Source organism: Lichenostomus cassidix, chromosome 9 (genome assembly GCF_008360975.1).
Source record: "Lichenostomus cassidix isolate B80296 chromosome 9, HeHo_3.0, whole genome shotgun sequence".
In the NCBI taxonomy this organism is placed as follows: Eukaryota; Metazoa; Chordata; class Aves; order Passeriformes; family Meliphagidae; genus Lichenostomus; species Lichenostomus cassidix.
In genome coordinates, this window is record NC_139490.1 from 13,284,137 (window position 1) to 13,304,945 (window position 20,809).

At 37.2% G+C, this 20,809-nt stretch overlaps 1 protein-coding gene across 1 annotated transcript in view; it reads left to right on the forward strand.

The window, feature by feature from the left end:
• Positions 1–20,809, forward strand: part of PLOD2 (procollagen-lysine,2-oxoglutarate 5-dioxygenase 2) — a 48,463-nt gene that overhangs the window by 20,992 nt on the left and 6,662 nt on the right. Inside the window, exons 4-13 of the mRNA XM_085069495.1 lie at positions 806–969; positions 2,125–2,237; positions 4,166–4,229; positions 5,015–5,112; positions 6,898–6,999; positions 9,951–10,076; positions 11,658–11,779; positions 18,281–18,385; positions 18,648–18,773; positions 19,929–20,070. Of these exons, the coding sequence (XP_084925621.1) occupies positions 806–969; positions 2,125–2,237; positions 4,166–4,229; positions 5,015–5,112; positions 6,898–6,999; positions 9,951–10,076; positions 11,658–11,779; positions 18,281–18,385; positions 18,648–18,773; positions 19,929–20,070 (1,162 nt within the window). The remainder of the gene's footprint in view (positions 1–805; positions 970–2,124; positions 2,238–4,165; positions 4,230–5,014; positions 5,113–6,897; positions 7,000–9,950; positions 10,077–11,657; positions 11,780–18,280; positions 18,386–18,647; positions 18,774–19,928; positions 20,071–20,809) is intronic.

Here is a 20,809-nt window from a genome sequence, read left to right on the forward strand (position 1 = left end):
CATTCTTACAGGACTTCTGCCAAACTCAGGCAGGTTTCTCTCTGGCTTGGCACAGTGTTGACCTTTGGCTGTGGGTGGCAGCCAAAGATGAGCCCTCCACCTTCAGGTCTTTGTCCTCAATCAGAATTGGGACTTAAATCTGATTAAGGTGCAAAGGCAGGTGAAGTTTTTAATAAATAGATATTGTGATGCTTTGAGCCTTTTAAGTCTTCAGTACATTAAAGAGGTTGAAGGAGAAATCCATGTATTGTCAGTATTCAATACACTTTCTATGGGCAACTAGACTCATTGAGATCTAACTACGTTCTTGGTAAGACTTTTCAGAAGAGTCAGTGCTGTTGTGTTTTGGAACAAGATCATCTAGATTCTCCCAGTCATCTTTCATTCCACTCTTTCATCTGTTAAGGTTTTGGTTTTTTCTTTTTTAAATTGTTAAAAACATAAGAAGTTTTCTAAAGGGGAAAAAATACTTTTTTTTTTTTTTTTTTTTTACTCAAAATACCTGAAACAGGAAAATCGATTTCAGGTAGACAAAATGTGGAAAAAAAAAAAGAATGTCCAAAATGTGAAAGACTAAAAAGCAGAAAGGGAAACTACTTTGGATAAATAATATTGATTGAAGTTTCTCTCCTAGAAAGGTGTAGAATTTTTACATGGTGGTTAAATATGGTTTCATTGAGTCATTTCTAAGAATAGAAGGGCTGTTCCATTTTTAAAAATTTGAATAGTCCAAAGACTTGTTGTTTTGACCACAGAAACATTAAAATTAAACCAACCTAATGGATATATTTTCTTTACTTTTAAGCTATGATGTTATCTTTGCTGGAGGCCCTGAAGAACTGCTGAAGAAATTTCAGGAAGCTAATCATAAAGTGGTGTTTGCAGCAGATGGACTAATTTGGCCAGATAAAAGGCTGGCTGACAAGTATCCTGTTGTCCAGAGTGGGAAACGATTCCTGAGCTCAGGAGGCAAGTGTGATCCTCAGACACTTGAACTTGAACATGACCAACCTCTGTTACCTGTTCAGTGTGCTTGTTGTGTGTGGAACTGTCCCTGAATTCCCCAAGTATAAAATTGAGGACTTCCCCCTCCCCTCTCTGCTTGAATTGCTCCTGCTCTGTGCTCAAGCATAGTTTTCATTCAAATTTGCAGTGTGTGTGTTTGGCAGTAACTTGTAAAAAGCAGATAAATACAGTAAGGGCCTAGCAAGCAAGTGTGCATGGCAGAGAAACGCTGTGCAAGGATGACCCCATTGCTGCAGAAACAATGCAGTGCACAAGCCCTGGCAGACCAGCACGTGCTATTTATAGGCACAGTTTTTCCTGGTCACAGCATTCCCTGCCTGCTGCCTGGAGATCTCTGCACATGGGGTGGATGTGCTGGCAGCCCTGCCTGGCCTCTCAGCAGGGCTCACACAGGGCCTTCAAAAAAAGGGGGAGCTACTCCTGTTAATCCCAACGATGGATTAATTCTGGAATCCTCCTTTAAATGCCAGCTTTGGTAATAATTTTGCCCTTGATTAATACATGCACTGGTACAGATACTGTGCTCTGTGGAAGCTATTGAGTGTGTCATTTCTGGGGCACCCTTCTGCAGCGTGCAGATCTGGAAGTGTCCCTGTTTCTTTCCCTCACCTATCTGCCCTATCTTTTTTGATTTTGGTGTATATTGGTTTTGAGTTGAATTCTCATTGTATTTCTTTCTGGCAGAGTTAGATTCAGGCATCTCTGCCAGTAAGAAGTGATTGATGAAAATGAAACGTTTTCTACACATGGGCTTCTTGGGAAAAGTGATTGTCTGATATCATGCTTTGGCATTCTCAGGTCCATCCTAGATAGATCGGATTTATTTTTTTTTCCCTTAAAATACCATTAGTATAAAAATAAAAAATAGTATAAAAAGTATAAAAAAATACCATTAGTGTAAAAAGAGTCATTCATTATTAACTCTCTGAAACAGAACTGTTACATACCTAAGGAAGAAAACTGAATTTTGAGTCAAGTTGAATGATTTTCACACTTTTTCTTTACTGGCACCACTCAGAATGAAGTCCCTGATTGGTGGACAGCATTGGCAGGGTAGTGCTTTCCATGGAAATAACCTCTGTGTGTGTGATGTTGCAGGATTTATTGGTTATGCTCCATCTATAAATCGTATTGTGCAGCAGTGGAATCTGCAGGACAATGATGATGACCAGCTGTTTTACACCAAAATCTATGTTGACCCACTGGCAAGGGTAGGTAGTAACTTGCATCCTCATTTCTTTCTGCTTGAAACAGCATGCTGTTCCTCATAAAACACCAGGAGATTAAAAGGAAAGGAATGCTGTCTCTTCACACTGGAGTGCCATGTTGACAGTTGTGTTTGTTCTCCTGAGGTTCCTACTGCCAGAATGATGAACAGGCTCCCAAAGGGTCAGAACTTGATATATTATTTCAGGCTGTCTTCAGATCCAGGCAGGTTGTGCTTCACTGTTAGAAATAACAGCTCTGAGGTATATGATCAGACACATTCATCTCCATGAAGGTCCCATGAACTTGGCAGTTTGATGGCCAGAGAATGTGGCATTTTTCCAGGGTGTCACTGAACTACTTGCTGATCCAGTGTTTCATATTTTGGCTTGCTGCCATTTCAGATCCTGCCTCCAGCTTTTTGTGCAAATATGTTCAATAAAGCTGCATCATAAATTTTTGGTGAAGACCTTTCTGTGCTCTGACTTAAAGTTCTCTGCTGAGAAGCAGCGTTAAAGCATGGTAGATGTCAGAGACATGTCCCTGATGCTGGAAAAAGAGGGATAAGGGAAGTTAACAATGCATTGCTGCAAAAATACTTTAGGAGCTGATATAGCAGAATTTTGAGAAGGATTTTGATAATTTGTATGCTTAAGGCAGATGCGAAGTTTTTGAAATACATACATGTTGTTTCTGGCATAACTTAATGGAAAGTCAGGTCTGTTTGGACACAGGTTCAGAAATAGAATATTTCTGTTGGAAGGGATCTATAGTGATCATCTAGTCCAACTGGCTGACCAGTATGGGACTGACCAAAAGCTGAGGCATGTTGTTAAGGTCATTACCCAAAGGCCTTGTAAGCACTTGGTGGGCTGGAGGTACTGACAGCCTCTCTAGGAACTGATCCAGGGTTTGGCCACCCTCTTCATCAAGAAATGCTTCTTAATGTTCTTAATGCTTCTTAATGAACCTTCCCTGGTGCAGCTTTGGACCATTCCCACCAGCTCAGCACCTCCCTGTGCCCTTGCCCTCCCCAGGAAGCTGTGGGGAGTGGAGCTGTGGGGAGCAGAGAGCCTGCTCCTCTAAACCAGACAAACCTCAGCTGTTCCTCCTAGGAAATTCCTTCCAGACTTTCATGTTTGAATGCTTTTATGTAACTTAAGTCAGATGCCAGGTATGCAATTGAAAATATGGAGCGTAGAGATACTAAAGCTGATTCTGCATCCAAGTCAGGAGTTAGATAATTAGGTGTCTAAATAGATTATCTTCTAGATAAGAGCTGTGTATCTGTGCAGAGCACTGCTGCACCATGATTTAAAACACTTCCATGGTGCTTCCTATACATCACCACCAATTCTTTGTATAATAATAATATATCCAGTGCTGTAGAATATGTAAGAAAATCTTGGAAGAACAAAACAAATCATGTTATCTGTAGAGGGGTTTTTAAGTGTGTTTTAAATGTTACATACTTGAATTAACATTTTAAAAATGGCAAAACATTGTATTTAAAGTAAGAATCTAGCTAGGATTAGTGATACAAAATTAGGAGCATGTTTTAAAAGCACCAGTGTTTTCTATTCTGGCATGATACTTAAATTTGGCTTTTGTATTTTTGTGACTCTGAAACACAGTGTGTTTTGTTTCTTGGCCAAGACTTGTTAATTTTTTTTTTAAGACAAATTTTCTTTGGCTTGTACTGCTAAATTGCAGTTCCTGTGGAGAGCTGTGACCTTTATCCTTCAAGTTTAAAGTTTCTGCATTTGCATAACTGATTGCTGCACAGCTTGGGTATACAGAAAAATGTAACAATGTAAAGAACATGTAGGGTGATTTTCCCTAATTATTTGCTGCCACTGTGGTATAAGTGCAACATTTCTGTAAAAACTGTGGCTTTCAGAATGCCTCAATATCTTTGGTACTTTGATTTCAGGAGCGAATTAACATTACTTTGGACCACAAATGTGCAATTTTCCAGACCCTGAATGGAGCTGTTGGTAAGTGTATGATTTACACATTTTGTGTTTTATTAACTGTTATTTTTTTTTTTTTTTGCTTAACCATGAAAGTAGTTCTTTAAACATATGCTTATTTTAAGGAAATATTTGGATGGGTAAACCTGATCATCAGATTAGTTACAGGTGTTTTGGGTTGATTATTAATTGAATTCTTTCATTGATAAAACATTTGGTCTAAAATAGAAACAATAGTTTTAAATAAATTAAGTTGGCAGTAAATACAGAGTTAAAGATCATTTTTCCATCTGCCTTTTAAAAACTTAATTACAGGAGTGGAATTAGTAATTAAAATTGCATTTTAGAGGTTCTCAGGCAAATGGCTATACATAATGAAGTAGAATGTGGAATGATGTAGAATTTCCTTTATTTAACTGTCATGAATTTAAATGGAAAAATGTGTCTGTGCACACTTCCTTTCTTATATTTGACATCCAATTATGAAACAACATTTTGTAGTCAGAGCATATCTGAAATAACTATGATTTCTTTATAAATAGCATTTGCACTAAATTAAAATTTTTTAAAGCAGATTTTATTCCAACACTGGAGCTGCTTATGAGAAACTATGAAGTTTGATGTCACCTTATTTATCATAAGGAACTTAGAATTCAAGTCTAGTTAAATAAAAATGAACAAAAGCTTCTAAATAAATAATACTGACAATGATAGCAACAGCAAGGTATATTGTATCAGCAAGGATTTAAAGAAGTCTGGAATTTTAGCTTTTATTTATGAACTTACTGTACTGCTTTGTTGATTTGCAGATGAAGTCCTTTTGAAATTTGAAGAAGGAAAAGTAAGAGCAAGGAATTCAGTGTATGACACACTACCAGTCACAATTCATGGAAATGGTCCAACTAAAGTGAGTGACAGCTTGGTTTTATTTTTGTGTAAAACCACAACATTATTGGAGGAAAAAAACAATGATAGAAGAGCATGAAACAATCATAGCACACCACCCCTGCACATTTCCATTTAATGTTATTAGGAATTGAGAGGATAAAAACCCCATTCTAATTCATGTTATTCTGTTGTCACTGTAAATTGATATTGCTGCTGAAACAACTCATTCTGCTCCCAAATTCATTGTAGCATGGGATATTAGAAACAAGTAAGCTTTTTTTTAATTTATTCACTAACACGAAACAGTTCTTGAAGCTGGTGAAGAATGTCTATCTGGTTATTAAATGGTAATCAGAAAAACAGTGGGGAGGATAATCTAGCCAAGAGTGACAGGCTGGGATACAAAACAGCAACACATCTGTTCCCACCCTAGACCCAGGTGTGTGTGTATATATATATATATATACACATATATAAAATATAATGTATTTAGGCAAAAGGAAAAGCCTCTATATATGTGTATATATATATATATATATGTATAGGTACACATGTGGCTGGCTCTTGCTGCTGTGTTCAGTGTCACTGATCACTGCCATCCAAGTGCCCATGGCTTGTCAGCTTTGGGTCCATGCTAGAGCACTGTCAGCCCTGTGAAATAGCTCTTTTGACAGGTTCTGTTCATGTGTGAAGATCCAGGTCTAGAGGAGCCTGCACAGTTTCTCTGAGAGAAATGGCTGTGTTTTGGTAATGAGGCCATTGGAATTTTTTGTTCAATGCCAAAGAAGTGTAAAACTGTATCATTTATAGTAGTGTCTGTTGGCTGAAGCATTGGGCATGGCTGCTCTCTAATTACTTCTGAATAAATTTTCCTTACTGTAGCTCCTTATTTTCAGAAAAATGCCTTTCAGGAGAGCAAAGTAAAGTTTGGAACTCATTGATATCCCAGGAGCTGCTGGTTCTTTGTTTTTGCTCTTGTATTTTGTCTTTGGAATTAGTGAATGCCTTTATCTGTTTGGCTTATAACTACTCAGCAGTGCTGAAATGTATGACCAATTCCTTCCGTATTGCTATTTTTGCCTCAATTAAATCCTCAAATTCTGTCATCACTGGCTTTGCCGACATGTTGCCAATGAAAAGAAAGGTTCTGTATTTTACAGTTGGGCAAACAGCTTAGGATGGAACTTCTTGTACTAATCCATGAGTTATGCTACTTTAATCGAAACTCAACCTCTGCCTGTAGTTATGTTTTAAAAACAAAGAGGAAACTCTTGATATGCATCACTTTGTCAATGCAGGTAAATTCTTCTGTTTTAAACACAGGATAGAATCAAAAGGACAATTATATATTAGAAAAAAGTTTTCACTAGTTGGGAAATAAACTAGCATAAAAAAATTCCCATAATTAACTCCAAATAGTTAAAAGTTTTTTTATTTATAAGATACTCCTGCTTTGTACTTAATCTCTCTAATCTGCAGATTAGTAAATTGCTTTGGTTAGATACACTTTTTGAAATGGACACCAAATTATTCTCACATTCACACATAATATTTCTGTTTTTCACCTGAAGTGCATGTCATTTTTATGAAATACTCGTTTTGTGGACTTTATGGTACATATATAAACTGTTTTGTCAACAAAAATAATAAGAAAAAGTTTTTACCTCCTATTTTTGTATGTCTGTTTCTTGTCAGCTGCCTTTAGTTACAAGTGATTAGATGAGTGAACCTGAATAGTTTGAAAGGTACAGTTCACCCTTTGCATGCATCTGCCATTAATTTGAATTGTTCATTTATTTGCCAGATTCACCTGAATTATTTGGGAAACTATATTCCTAATGCTTGGACACGGGAAACTGGTTGCACTGTTTGTGATTTAGACTTACTAGACCTGTCAGCAGTAAAGGTAAGAAGACTCTTTCCTGGAACAAACCCCTTTTGGGTACAGCTGAAAGGTGTTTTGTGATTTCTCAGGCCATGGCTTCCTTATGCAATATTATGTTTTACTACTTTCAGGAATATTTTTATGCATGTGTTTTAATACAGGTTTGCACAGCATTACTGAAGGTGATGCCATTCCTAAAAGTCTTCCAGATCTTTACCTCTGTTCAGTGAAGGTCAATCAATAATTTTCAAATCATGCAGGGTTCGAGAGTATAATTAGAACTTTGGGGGAGGTAGAAAAACTCTTTAGATATTTCAGATTTTTAGCAGCAGATCTCCAGAACATTAAATATGCATCAGCTTAATGATTTCTGTTACAGAGTTTAAAAGTTAACTAACATGGTTACTATGACTAATTTTCTGAGATTAAACAATCGAAACTGCTTTACCTTGTAGAGGACAACATAGATACTTGTATTGTGTAATCAAATGTCTTTCTGTAGAAAAAAACCTGATGTAATGATGTTACTGGATTTCAGTGGAGTTTTGAGAATTCTTGCAGGACAAACACACACATACACGTGGCATGTGTGCATATCCAGTACTTGGAAGCTTTGGCTCTTTCACTCCAAGCGTGATGTCTTTCATGTCTCTATAAATATTTCAGCTTGTACACAGTAAATTTGAGGCAGAGTAAATACTAAGCTTTACCATGTGGAATTGTAAGGCTTGGATGAAAAAGTAAATTCTGATTATTCCTAATTGGCTGTTTCCAGCAGCTGTTTCATTTCTGCTCTGTATTGAAGTTTTGAATGAGAACAGGTCTTAGAAGGTTGTGTTGAGGAGAGCATGAAAGAAATAGTTGCTTGTTATCTTTATAATGAAAGGAAAAAGTGAAAGAATTTCTGGGCAATAAGTAGCTAATGGGCTGGAATATAAATGAAAGAAGTTATTGCTGGAATTGTAATAACCTTCTGATTCTTGCTATATTTTTAAATTTTATTTTTGATTTTAAGATAAACATTTGACTAGTATTCTAATAAGATAATGTTGACACTCCTATCATAAAGTTTACCTGAGGAAAAGATGTTGTCAAAGTTTTGTTTTCTAATGCTGTTGGTAATTAAGACATGGTTTTGGAGCACTTAAATCTTAAAGCCAAAAAGGAGGATGCAGTGATTTACTGGATAGCTTTCTATAGTTTATGTACATCTACTTGGAATGTGTCTTCTTTACTGTAATGCATTCTTTGGACTCCATACCTCACTCACTCTGCCACCAGAAATAACAAGGCTTTGCCTTGGCCTCAGTGTTTATTTCAGGCATTTCTAAGTACCAGCAGTATTTCATTTTCTGAACGTGCTCTCTGTTCAGGCCTGTCTGGTTGCTACAGAACAAGAAATTTTCAGTGAAAAGAGCAGTACACACTCTGTGCCTCTAATAATTTTCTTCATGTTTTATTTAACTGCTTTGAGGCGTTTACAGGAATTTTTACTCCTAATTTTCAAACACTTTTGCTTTGGTGACACTCCTGAGATTTTAGTGTAGAGCCAAGTGGTTCACATTTCAGTGCACTGAAGTAGTGTCAGTAATTCCTCACTGTCTCTATAGCCTTTGCACATCCAGCCTGAACCTCTTCCTCTTTCCCGTGGAGAATAAGGGGAGAATGACTTAGAATCAGAAAAATGCACAAAATACAATTACTGCAGCAGTTCTAGCACTGGGCGACAGCTCTAGCCATCAGTGGGACTAATTCCTGTGCCAGCCTCAGAGCAGTGGCCACCAGAGAGTGTCACAGGGGCTTTGCTGGAGACCCAGCAGTGCATCCTCCACCAGCTGCTTTGAAGCTCTCAGGGTCTCTGGGTGGGTACACTGTGATGCCAGCCCTTATGAGGTTTGCAGATGCAGCAGGGCAGAGGAGGTAGTCAGGGTAAACACTGGCTGTTTCCAAGCTGGGCATTTTGCCAGGATGTTCCTGGGTTCCGATGCAGACGGTGACACTGTGAAATCTCAGCATGTGTTGATGGCTTATCCAGACGCTTTTCAAGAGGGTGTTGGCCTCCTTAAAAAGCTAACTTGGCAGCCCTTTATACTCATATAAGGTTTCTCTCTGAGCCTTGTAATGCATTATATTTTTATAGTAATTGTCTGGTTTAGAGATGGACATAATTCTTAGTCAGTGTATTTCTTTGTGTAGGAGTTGAGGCCTTTGAAGGTTAAATTTCTTTGTCTTGCATAGTGCAATAATTCACTTTGGGACTACAAAAAAATGCTGTCTGGGTTTCTTTTAGTGGTCATGATCTCATGATCTCTATCAAGCATGTACAAAGCAGCTAAATACCATCAAAATATGTGAATTCACATTAAAATAAGGCCCATAAAAGTTCAGTATTCTTGGATGTAAGGAGAGAAGCTCTGTTAGTTTATCAAAGGTCTTTGTAAAATCAGTGAGTGGGAAAGTAAGGCAGAGCCCGTTGACTGGGGAGAAATAGTGCAGATACATTTATGGAAGGATTTTGGAGTCTTTGGCTTAAAGTACAACTGAGTAAAATACTTTGTGGTATTTATTTTTCAACTGTTTTTAAAAACTGGTCTCTCCCTGTATGTACCTTGTTTACAAAAAGAGGAATTTGCCATTCTGTTCTATTGTATTTCCTCAAATGATTGTTTTGCTGTTTTAGTGGTTTTTTTAAAGTAAGAATTTTAGAAACCACAGTACGTTATTTTCTACTTCTGGTCTTTGTTACTGAATTCAAAGAATTTTCTATCAATATTAAATCCATTATCTTTGCTTATTTTGTGAAGCCAGTGAAAATAAACGTGTGCATAGCACTTCTGAGCTCTCTGGTTCTGTTTGTTTGAAAGCTGTGTGGACTGAGTTTACTGTGACATGACATTAGTTGCTCTTTACTATAACTAATCTCAGAAAAGAGGCAAGTCTTATTGGTTGTGTCAAAATATCATTTCTTTTAGGAATATCCAAGAGTAAAAATTGGTGTTTTCATTGAACAACCCACTCCTTTCCTACCTAAATTTTTAGACAGACTGTTGACTCTGGACTACCCACGGGAGGCACTCAGTATCTTCGTTCATAATAATGTAAGTATGGCTTTATTGTTGTACAAAGCTTCCATTTTGGAAATTATGCCATGAATCAAAGTGTGGAGTATATGGATTTGATATAAGAACACAGTTAAAATGCATAGGAAGAGATAATCCTTCAGAGTTTATTATGCAGAGCTGGAAAAATTAAATGAAATTGTGTCAGGGCTTACTGAAGTCTATTTAAAGAAACTGCTTAGATTCTTTTACTAATGAAAAAAATGTATCCTGAAGTGTATGCTTCTGGAGGAAGTACTGATTGACATAAAGCAACAGAGTAAAACAAGAATAGAACAGTTCCAGTCAGAAGGGGCCTGCAATGATCATCCAGGCCAGCTGCTGGTCACTGCAGGACTGACCAACAGTGATACCACAGTGTTGATAAATGTCACCTAATAACTGACGCAGGATGTGCTTTTCATCTTGTTGATTCCCCAGTGCATTTGTGTTTCTTTTGGCACTCCTGCTGGCTCCCATGGAAAGACTGGTGTGTTCAGATAAATTTTGACTGGCACTGCAGATAAGTTGCTTTTGAATACTCTCTGTTAATTACCTAATTAGCATTGCTGATACTTCCCCAGTGGCTTCAGTCAGTATTTTTATTTTGAGCAGCCGGGTCCAATGGAAGCTGTCCCTGTCCATAGCAGGGGGCTTGGAAGCAGATGATCCTTAAAGTCCCTTCCAACCCAAACCATGCTGTGATTCTATGGTTTTAGTGAGTGAACTGTCAGATGTGTGCAATTATTTTGGAAAAAAATGGGACTGGGAGAGAAATGGGAGTTAAATTTAATTGTACCGTTTTTCAGTGTGCCTGCATTGCTGTTGGCACTGTGGCACAAAGGGGTAAGTAATAGAAGTAGAGCTTATCTCTAAAGTCTTCTTTGTGGTTTTGTAAGGGGATGTTGAGGTGTGAATGTAATGTGCACATGGGAATTGTAGGCTGTGTAGGTTTGGTTGCTTCAGCCAGAAGTTTTCTTGTATTTGAAATGAATGTAAAGACTAAATAGCTTTTTATTCTAAATGGAGAAAACCCTCCCCAATATTTCAATTATTCTAATGTCAGCCATAATAGGCAAAAGCCACAATGAGGGCACTGGTTTGGGAGTGTTGCATGCAGCTGAGAGCTCTTAAATAGAGGGAGGACAAAAAGAAATTAAAGGAACAATCAGTGTGACTTTTTAAAAAAACATTGACTGTGCCTGCACACTTGGGTACAGGTGCAGCTCCCTCTCTGAAGTGATTCTGCAGTGGCATAAAAAGCTCCTGTGTGCCACTGAGGTTGTAGGATGGGCTGTAAAAGTTGTAACATAAATATTCTGAAAAATGCTGCATAGATAGTTTGTTAATCTTGCATCATTATACAGCTTCTGATTAATATTGCTGATGTGTTGGATTATTTTCCTAAAATTTTGGACAGAGTAGGTTCATTTTAATGACAGATATACTGGAATATCTTCAAACACTGTTTGGCATCTGTTTCCTTAGGAGAGAATACAGTGTGTTCTTGGACACTATGTTTATGATTTCATAGTAATTTGTACCTTATACTTACCATAAAAAATGTTGACATGATTACAGGAGGTTTACCATGAAAAGCACATAAAGAAATTCTGGGAAAAAGCCAAGAACATTATCAGAAATATTAAAATTGTTGGACCTGAAGAAAACTTGAGTCAAGCAGAAGCCCGGAACATGGGAATGTGAGTTCTAATTTATAAATCTGTTTTATTGATGCATACACTCACATTTTTTCATCTTGCATGTATTAGTTTGCATCTTTAACTTTACATCTTCAGATATGAAAATGGGAGCTTTTGTGGTAGAAAAGATCTAGACATAAGATATGAACTGTGGAGAGTTTTATGATTGCTGTCTAATAGAAAAAGCTGTTGATCATTGTGAAAAAATATCTCTGGTTTGGGCTACTTCAGTAGTCTGTCATCTTGTCTTCTGATGATGCTGTAGACAATACATAGGATTTATTTTATTTTCTAGCTACCTTACTGCAGATTTTTTACATTTTTGCATTGAATATGCTTTTTTAAAAATTGCACTTTTGATGTCCTTGTGCCTACTCTTCTTTCTTCCTAAGTGACATTCTATTTAAGTAAACATATGCTTAAAGCTTGACCTGGGTATACGGGTGACTGAATTATATTTCTTCCTGTGGCCCAAAGAGGCATGAATATCCTTTGGAAGTGCTCTAGCAGAAGTTTCTCACAAAGGCAACTGACTTTTTCTTACGCTTGGTCTTGCTTTTTTCTTTTGTTCTTACTAGAGTATCCAAAACCTTAGCTTTTGGGTCCTACCACAGAGGTGCTTGTGGCTCTCTCAGTACTTCACTCATATTATGGAGCTTTTCAGCCCAGGATCCCACCATAGTCAGGACCACCTTGCTGACCCTTGAGCAGGCTTCATCCTTTGATAGTTCTTTCACTCACTCTTCTGCCTAATCTTCCCTGAGTGTCAGAGCAGAGAAGTTAATTTCAAAAGGCCATTTTCTGTTCAAAACTTAAGAACATAGGCTGTTCATAGCCTCAGCTGAAGGAATAAAGGTCTTGAGTCTCTGTGTTTTTCTTGGAAATTTGTTTCAATGGTGTTTTGTTGTGCTGAAGCCACTGGAAACCTGATCTCTGGCTGAGGTCCAAGCCTCTCCCCTCTCCTTTCTAGGAAATGCTGCAGATGTCCAGTGTTAGTCTAAGCACCCATTCACATGTTTCTAAATCATTCTTTCTTTATTTTTACTACTTTCTAAAGCAAATGTACCATGTTGGCAAACTTTTTGTAGTGTATGTTATGTGTGACTGAGGTGGAGTTTTGGGAGTTGCCTTTTCCTCTTTGTTGTTATATAGACAACATAAGACAGAATCTTCAGTGTAATCAATATCTATAGTATTACTAAATCTCACCCAAAGACCTTGAAAGCTGTTATCTTTTGATAGAACCTACTGACTTACAATGTGACAGAGCTTTTGATGTATGGTCCTTGCTCGATCTGTGGGAAAAAAAATAGTAATTTACATGTATATTTGCACAAAGTAATTTCAAATCCCATTTGAAAGGCAGGGAGATAACCATATGTGTGATGTGCTATCCATGGTATGGATGTAATTTGACCCATGTTGGTCCTGTTTTGAAAGGTCCCTTTGATAAACATTCTGTCCTGAAGAGATACACAGAGAAAAGCTGAAGTACAATGTGCATGGAATGAGACCATGGCAAAACACTGAATCATCCAAAAAACATGAATGTTGGTAGTAGGCTCTTCCAAGTAAACAATGTAGATGTAATTCAATGGCTCCTTTCAATGTGTCTGAAGCAGATTCAATTAATCTGCTGCTCCCTTTGCACACCTGGTGTGCTTGGCTGACCTTGTGAACATCACCGACTTCACTGGAACAAACACATTTTTCATTTCTTTAAAAAGTCTAGCTTGGAACTCTGCGATGTTCAAGGTGAAGGCAGTTACTGTAAAAAATTATTTGCTTTCAGCCCTTCATCTGGCTTTGATCATCATAACCTCATTTATTTCTCACTAATACAGCAATGGGAATAACTTGAGAAGAGTGATTCTTCAGACTAGTTTATTGTTCTGATTTAAAGATTGATATATTCAGTCTTCTGATTCACTTTCTCCTGCCTCTGTCTGCATTATTGACAGATAGTTTTGTTCTACCTCAAATACTTGCTTTCTCTCCTTTTCCAAATCTGCTGCTTTTAACGTCTCTGTTACTTTCCAGTAGATTTAGAATTAATTTGGTCTTCTTGTTTGCACATTTCATACAGAGTCTATTTAGTCAAAGAAGCAAAACAGGGTTCAGTTAATACAAAGAGGAGGCATTTAAGCATTGAAGGTCTAGTTTGTTTTCAGCAGAATACTTTGGACTATACAATGAGGTTTGATCAGTTTTCTCCTCACCTCTTTTTCTTGTTTTGGCTCAGTAAAAAGTGGTGATAAATCACAATGAGATTCTCAGTAAATGACACTCTCATGTCAGTATAAATGGGAGAAAATAACATTTATTCATTTTCAACCACAGTCATGCAGCAAACCTTGGTCTACTTTTTTATTCACATAATAAAGAATAATTGAAGCATTTAATTTCTTGCTTCCTCCTGTCATGGAAAGCCCTCTCCTGTGTTTGTGAAAGTTGGATAGGTATTGGAAACGACCCAAAATTGTGCAGTTGGCAAAACTTCTTAGAATTCAACAATACTGGGAAAGAGGAGTGCGTAGCTTTCCTTGTTGTGGGCTAAATCAAGATTAGAAAGAAGGAAAACTAAGTAGAATAAAGAGAAGGAAAGTTAGCTGCATGTTGTCTGATTTTTCTCTGCATTTACATCACCTGAAACACTTAAGTGGCATTTCCATTTGTGTATAAGCTACGAGTTCTTACAGTTGGTTCTTTTTTTCTTTAAGAAAATATCATCTGTGGTTTTGCCTTGGTTGCACATGAGATTTCAGCCAGCTGTTACAGAATTTATTATGACAGAAAACATAAAAAGCAATTAAATATGTTCAAGTAATAACAGAAAGTTGGGAAATATTTGTCTCATTCACTTCTGAAGTTTTATTTATTAAAAGAGTATTTTCCATAATATCTTTTCTCCTAGAACTGACAGACTTCAGGGTTTCTCTTTTGGGGGAGTTGGTTCTTTTTTGGTTCTCACTTAAAAGTATCAGTAACAGAACTGGGTAGGAATTTTCCAAAACGTCATAGAAAACGTCATTTATCTGTTGAATTTGGAGCCAAGTTTGGTGTCTCCTGTGTGTTTCTTGAAGGAGGATATGAAGTCATTGTCTCTGAGTGCCCATTTGTGTTGATAAACGACACAGCCTTGGAGTAGGGCAAGAATCTTGGCTGGGGGGGAAGGAAGAGTGGGAATTAAGTCTTTGTGACCCAGATGTCAAGTGTTTGCTGTTAGAGACTTGGATTTCCTGGAGCTGCTTCTCCTGAGCACTTCAGCAGTTTTGGGTTTCCATCTCAGGTGGAGAAGGAACACTTTGAGTGTTGCTGAAAAAGGTGTTTTCCACCCATACCTGTTTTCTGGCTACATTTGTTTGCTTTTAGTGATGGTTGGTATGAAGGTCTTTATGCTGTCTGGAGAGATGCACAATGTAACCCTGAATGGCAGATGAAATCACCCAGGCTTTTGGTTGCACACTTTTATCTGGAGCACCTTCCAGAGGTTCATCAGATGGTTTAAGTGCTCTCCCCTTGGTCTTGCAGTCCACATTAGGAATTGTATTTCCAAACTGAGAGGTCTAGATATGATAACTTGATTAACTGCAAGTTCAAACTATGTCTTAAAAACCAAAAAAGGTTGCTCAGTTAAAGAAATTGGTTAGACTCTGTCTCTGTTATAAACAAGTAGCCCCTTGGAATATCTCAGTGGAAAGTGTGATGAAGGGAAGAGCTGTGACACTTCCCCATTTTCAGATGAGGTCACTGTTCCAGCTGGGCTTGTGGTTTGTAAATGCAGTCAAACATCACTCTGATTGCAAAATACTTTAAACTGATCTGTTGAGCTTCACTTCATGCTTCCAGCCAAAAAATCTTGGCTGCCTTCTAAATTTTTGTTAATCACTGAAATTTCTCCAAGTTATGTACAAGAACATAGTTAGCTTTGCAACATTTGATCTTAGTTTGAGTAGGTGGAGTGTAAACCAAGTAGATGGAAGGGTTTAGCCATTGAATTTATATATACATAACAAATAGTTATTTTATATATATATATACATATATACTTAACAAATAGTTTTACATATAATCTGGGATTTCAATATCTGGAGAGGTTAACATTTACTGTAAGAATGTTAGACCTTAAAGCATGAGAATATGAAGGGTTACATTTATTTCCTTGGGTAAAGCTGCTGGGCAACACTGAAAGCCTAAAGAGGAGCTGTATAAATTTCTTGAGATTGTGCTTGCTTTATTAATTTTGACTGAAACTTAGATCACTTTCTTTCTCTCCCTCTGAAATCTGTAGTATTTTGAGAACATTTTTGTTAGTGACTTTTAAGTGCAAAGGATGGCAAAAGGATGGTAGAGGAGGGTTTCTAAGGCTAAACATGTGGGACCAGCTGTAATAGAATTCTCTGGTTCTGGATTTAAAGGGGGTGGGGAACAAAAAAAAAGTTAATGCATTTTGTTATGCATTTTGCTATTATGAAATTAAATTTCCAGTCATGTTTGCCTACTACAAAATATAAATCTGTTCCACTTTATCACATTTTATAATTAAAAGCATTAATTCCATTCATATTTTTGTTAGTAGCAAAAGTTTGTCTGCTAAAAACCCAAAAGGTTTACCTGCTTTTGGGGCAGTGCTGGCCCATGTTGTGGCTGGAACCCTGGACTGGCATCAAGTCTGTTGGTCTCTCAGGTCTATTTTCCTCACTAGACTAATGATAAAAGAAGTGACTGTTTTTGGAAGCAATTTAACATCTAATGCCAAGTGCAATATAAAAGTCAGGTTACTATGAATAATTGTAATTAAGTTAATGGTAAAGCTACATGTGAGTTGTGTTCAGTGGTTGTAAAGCTTTGAACAGAATGGGTTAGTAATGGAAAATACCATTAAGACTGAATTGCAGGACCATGTTATGCCCAAAATAAAACCTGCTGGTTTCAGCTGGGGCAATTATGTGAGAAAATGCTGATTAAGGAATTTGTCATGAAAATGTATACATGAGAGAGAAAATTGTCAGTGAAGGAGATGTCAGTTAAGGCAAAACCAGACTTACCAGAGATTTAACTGTGAGTGTGTGTCCAAACACAGTGATTTTAGCAGCAGTGGGAAGACCATTTCTGACATACAAGAATTTTGTATGAAGTCGTTGCTACATCTTTACTGATCAAGTTTGAAGTGGAGGGATTACTTAAAGTTACAGAATAAAAATACTCTGCCTTTTACTGTGGTTCCAACAAAGTCACACCTCTTGAGTCCTTTGAGCAGAAGAAAGTTTGAACAGAAAGACCCAAAAGGTATTGATAAGTAGTGATCCTGATGGAAAATTTAGAGCTAGGTTTGGAGGGGATGTAAGGGGATCAGGCAGGAAGCCATGCCAGCCCTTACCTGGACTTGTATGTAACCTGTCACATCCACCCTTTTTCAGATCTTCTAAAGTGACAGAGATCTTTGCCTTTGTGGAAAACAGTCACAGTCAATCAAATCAAGTGGAACTTAAACTAAAGCAGTATTTATAGAGATTTTAAAAGAAGAAAGTTAAATAATGTCAGGCTGTTACGATGGAATTAAAATAGGGTTTCAATTCAATAATACCACCTGCATGATAGGAAGCTACACTGACTTGAGAAAATTGTTCCACTTTCACTAAAAGTATATTTAATTTGCTACAATCTCCTACTATTCTGATGGCATAGGAGATCTGAATGCACTATACCAGGTCTCAGTCTAGCAAGTGCACCCTGCCAGAAACATGCAAACATAGCCTGTTTGTATCTTCTATATTTACATTAGAATGTGTTTTCTGCTTTGTCTGTCTCTTGAAGGCATGGGAATTTGTGCAAGCAGTTTATTCTTCTGAGATCAAAATCACTACTGATAGGAATAGTGTATGGACATATTCAATTACTTTCTTGAGAATTAATTCACTGTCTTTGCAATTGGTTTATATTTCTCTTTACCAACTCAGTTGTTCTTATAGGTCACAAAAAGATGAGGAAAAGGTCTTAAAATATATATTTCTTTACACTTTTTGTCTTATGCTCTCCATAAGGTTTCAATTACCATTCAGATCAGCAGATTGCATCTGTGGAATCTTTTTCCAAAGACAGCATTACAGCCACATGCAGTTACTTGCTAGAGGAGCTTACTAAATAAGGTCATACTCACTATTAAGTGATTGCAGCCATACCAAGCTGTATAAATTAGAGGCATTTTCCCCCTGCCTCATTTTCCATTAGGACACTGTGTAGAAGCTATTACTGGACTTGGCAAAAGCTAGAGAGCACTTAGTTTATTAAGAGAAAAATATAAGGCACCTGCTGCATGTACTTTAATCTCTTAGTTAATAACACTATTGTAATCTAAAGACACTTTTCTTTACTGTGCAATGCAATTTAATGCAATGAATCAGTTGAGTACTTAGTTGTGGTTTGGGGTTTTTTTTATCTGTTTGTTTGTGAATTTTTTCTGGACATGTGTGAGATAATCATTATTTTGTGTCTCTGTAGGGACCTTTGTCGCCAGGATAAAACATGTGAATATTACTTAAGCATAGATGCAGATGTCGTGCTGACAAACCCAAAAACCTTAAGAATACTGATAGAACAGAACAGGTATAGTAAATCTCTTATTCTGTAGAATTTCTTCTAAATTGAAAGGATTCCCTGGGGTCTGTCCAGAGAAAATAAGATCCTCTTTGTTTTTGCAGAGTCAAATCCTCTTTGTTTGCTTGTGGTATTTTATTGCCATGGTTCATAACGGCCTTGGAGGGCAACAATTCACAAAGCATTTTGTTCCTGTCAAACAGCAGTTCCTGATGTGAATTTCAAATGCTTCAAAGTTGCATATTTTCTTATTCAATATGTCACTTCACAGAAAGATAATTGCTCCACTCGTAACTCGCCATGGGAAGCTTTGGTCCAATTTCTGGGGTGCTTTGAGCCCAGATGGTTATTATGCTCGATCAGAAGATTATGTGGATATTGTCCAAGGGAACAGAGTGTAAGTAATTTTAAGCTAATTGTTAAAGTCAAGGCACGAGTATGATTATTAGCAACATATTGCATGAAAATATAGGAATATGGTATTATTCCTGAAGGGCTTAGGTTAGTTACATTGTTTTGTGTTTTCTACTTCATAGAAATACATTGTTTTTTTATCCAGTCACAGCTTGGAAAAAAGAAAGCAAAGTGTTTAATGTGATGAGCTGGTAATACTGGCCACAGACATTACTGGTCCTGTCTGGTTGCTCTAGCAGTGCATAGCAAATAGGAAACCCAAAACTCTATATCCCTGGAATCTCAGCCAAAAGGAATCGTTGTTGTATTCATCAAATGACTTTGTCATCTCTTCAGGGCAGATGCTTCATCAATCGAATAGCTATAATTTCTTTATCATGCGTATTATGTCAGGTATATCTTAAGGAGTTCTTCAGCCATACTTTTCTCAAGGATAAACTTCTGGGTTTATCCCTCCTTTAAATGAGTGTGATGTAAGTTGTTCTAAGCTCGACTGTCCCATATTGTGATGCCTTTTCATTGCCCTGGAAGAACAGAAAGGTCTGAAACAGGCTGACAGCTTGAGCAGGACTGGCTTGTTTTCAGCCCTCCTGTACTGAAAGATGTGCTCGTGGCACCAAGAGGGAGGCGATCTGCAGAGGGAGTGTTCTGAGAGCAATGCCTTTGTGTTGATGTTGGCCTTACTCACATAAACACATGGCCTGCTGGGGTCTGTGGGTATTTGTGTGAGGAGGTCACACCAGCTGTGTGAAGTCTCAGTGAAGTCTTTAAACTCATCTCAAAATCTCTTGGAGTTACTTTCTCCATCTGGTAGTGTAGAATAATATTGAAAAACGTTTGACTGATTGCCTTAACTATGGAAACATGAAGTACATGTGTAGTTAAAACTCCATAGAGAATTTGACCTTTTTATATTTTTACAACAGTATTTCATAAAAATTGAATTACTGCCTACGCCTACGTTTGAGATGTCCAGATGTAGTTTTTCAAGTGTCTTGGGAACGTTTCAGCTTCTCCTTGCAACTTGCTCTATCTTGTCAGCAAATACAGAGATGCTGATTTAATAGAATAGGCAACAAATCAGTTTTCATAGCTTTAAACTATTTTTGTGTTTTTTTTTTTTTTTAATTTTCAACAGAGGAGTATGGAATATCCCTTATATGGCTAATATATACTTAATTAAGGGACAGACTCTCAGATCAGAGATGAAAGAAAAGAACTACTTCATGCGTGATAAGTTGGATCCTGATATGGCACTCTGCAGGAATGCCAGGGAAATGGTAAGGTGTATCTATAACAGCTTGCTTTCAAAGACACACATTTCTTTGTGTCCTGCTGTACTCATAGGCTGCTTTACTTGATTGATCTTGGATATTATATTTTACCTCTAATTCAAAGTACTGGCCAATTTTTGTGTCATAGAACACTTCAGGTGTATTTCTTTAAACTGTTGAGAACAGAGTTTTTTTTCAAGACCAGTGCACTGATGCACTGACTGCATGGTGGTATCTAGTTAAATTCCATGAAAATTTCTGCTGAGGTTAAAATACCTTTCTCCTTGGCACAACCTCAGCAGATGAAGAAGGGCTCAATTTCTCTCCTGTGTACGACTTAAAACTTAAGGTATTTGGACTGTCTCTACTGTGCACATTTTTGTGCAGTGTCATACTTCTAAGCAGACTAAGTTGGGATATTTTGCTTTTTTTTATTAAGTAGATATATATTGAAACTATTGATGGGCAGTGTTATATAAAAACCTAAGTGATTTAAGAAATGGTAGGAATTTCCTTAGGGAGCATGAATTACTCATTAATTTTTTCAGCTAGATTAAAATGTATCAGACGTGTTACTTGCATTAATCTGGAAGTAATGAGAGAACTTATTTGTACTGTAAAGTTATGACTCTGTAAATCCATCTTTCTACTGATATTTACACTAGTTTCAGCACAGAAACAAATAAGACCTAAACCAGACCTATTTCCAGACACTATAGCATTGAAAAATAATTTTGCTGAATTG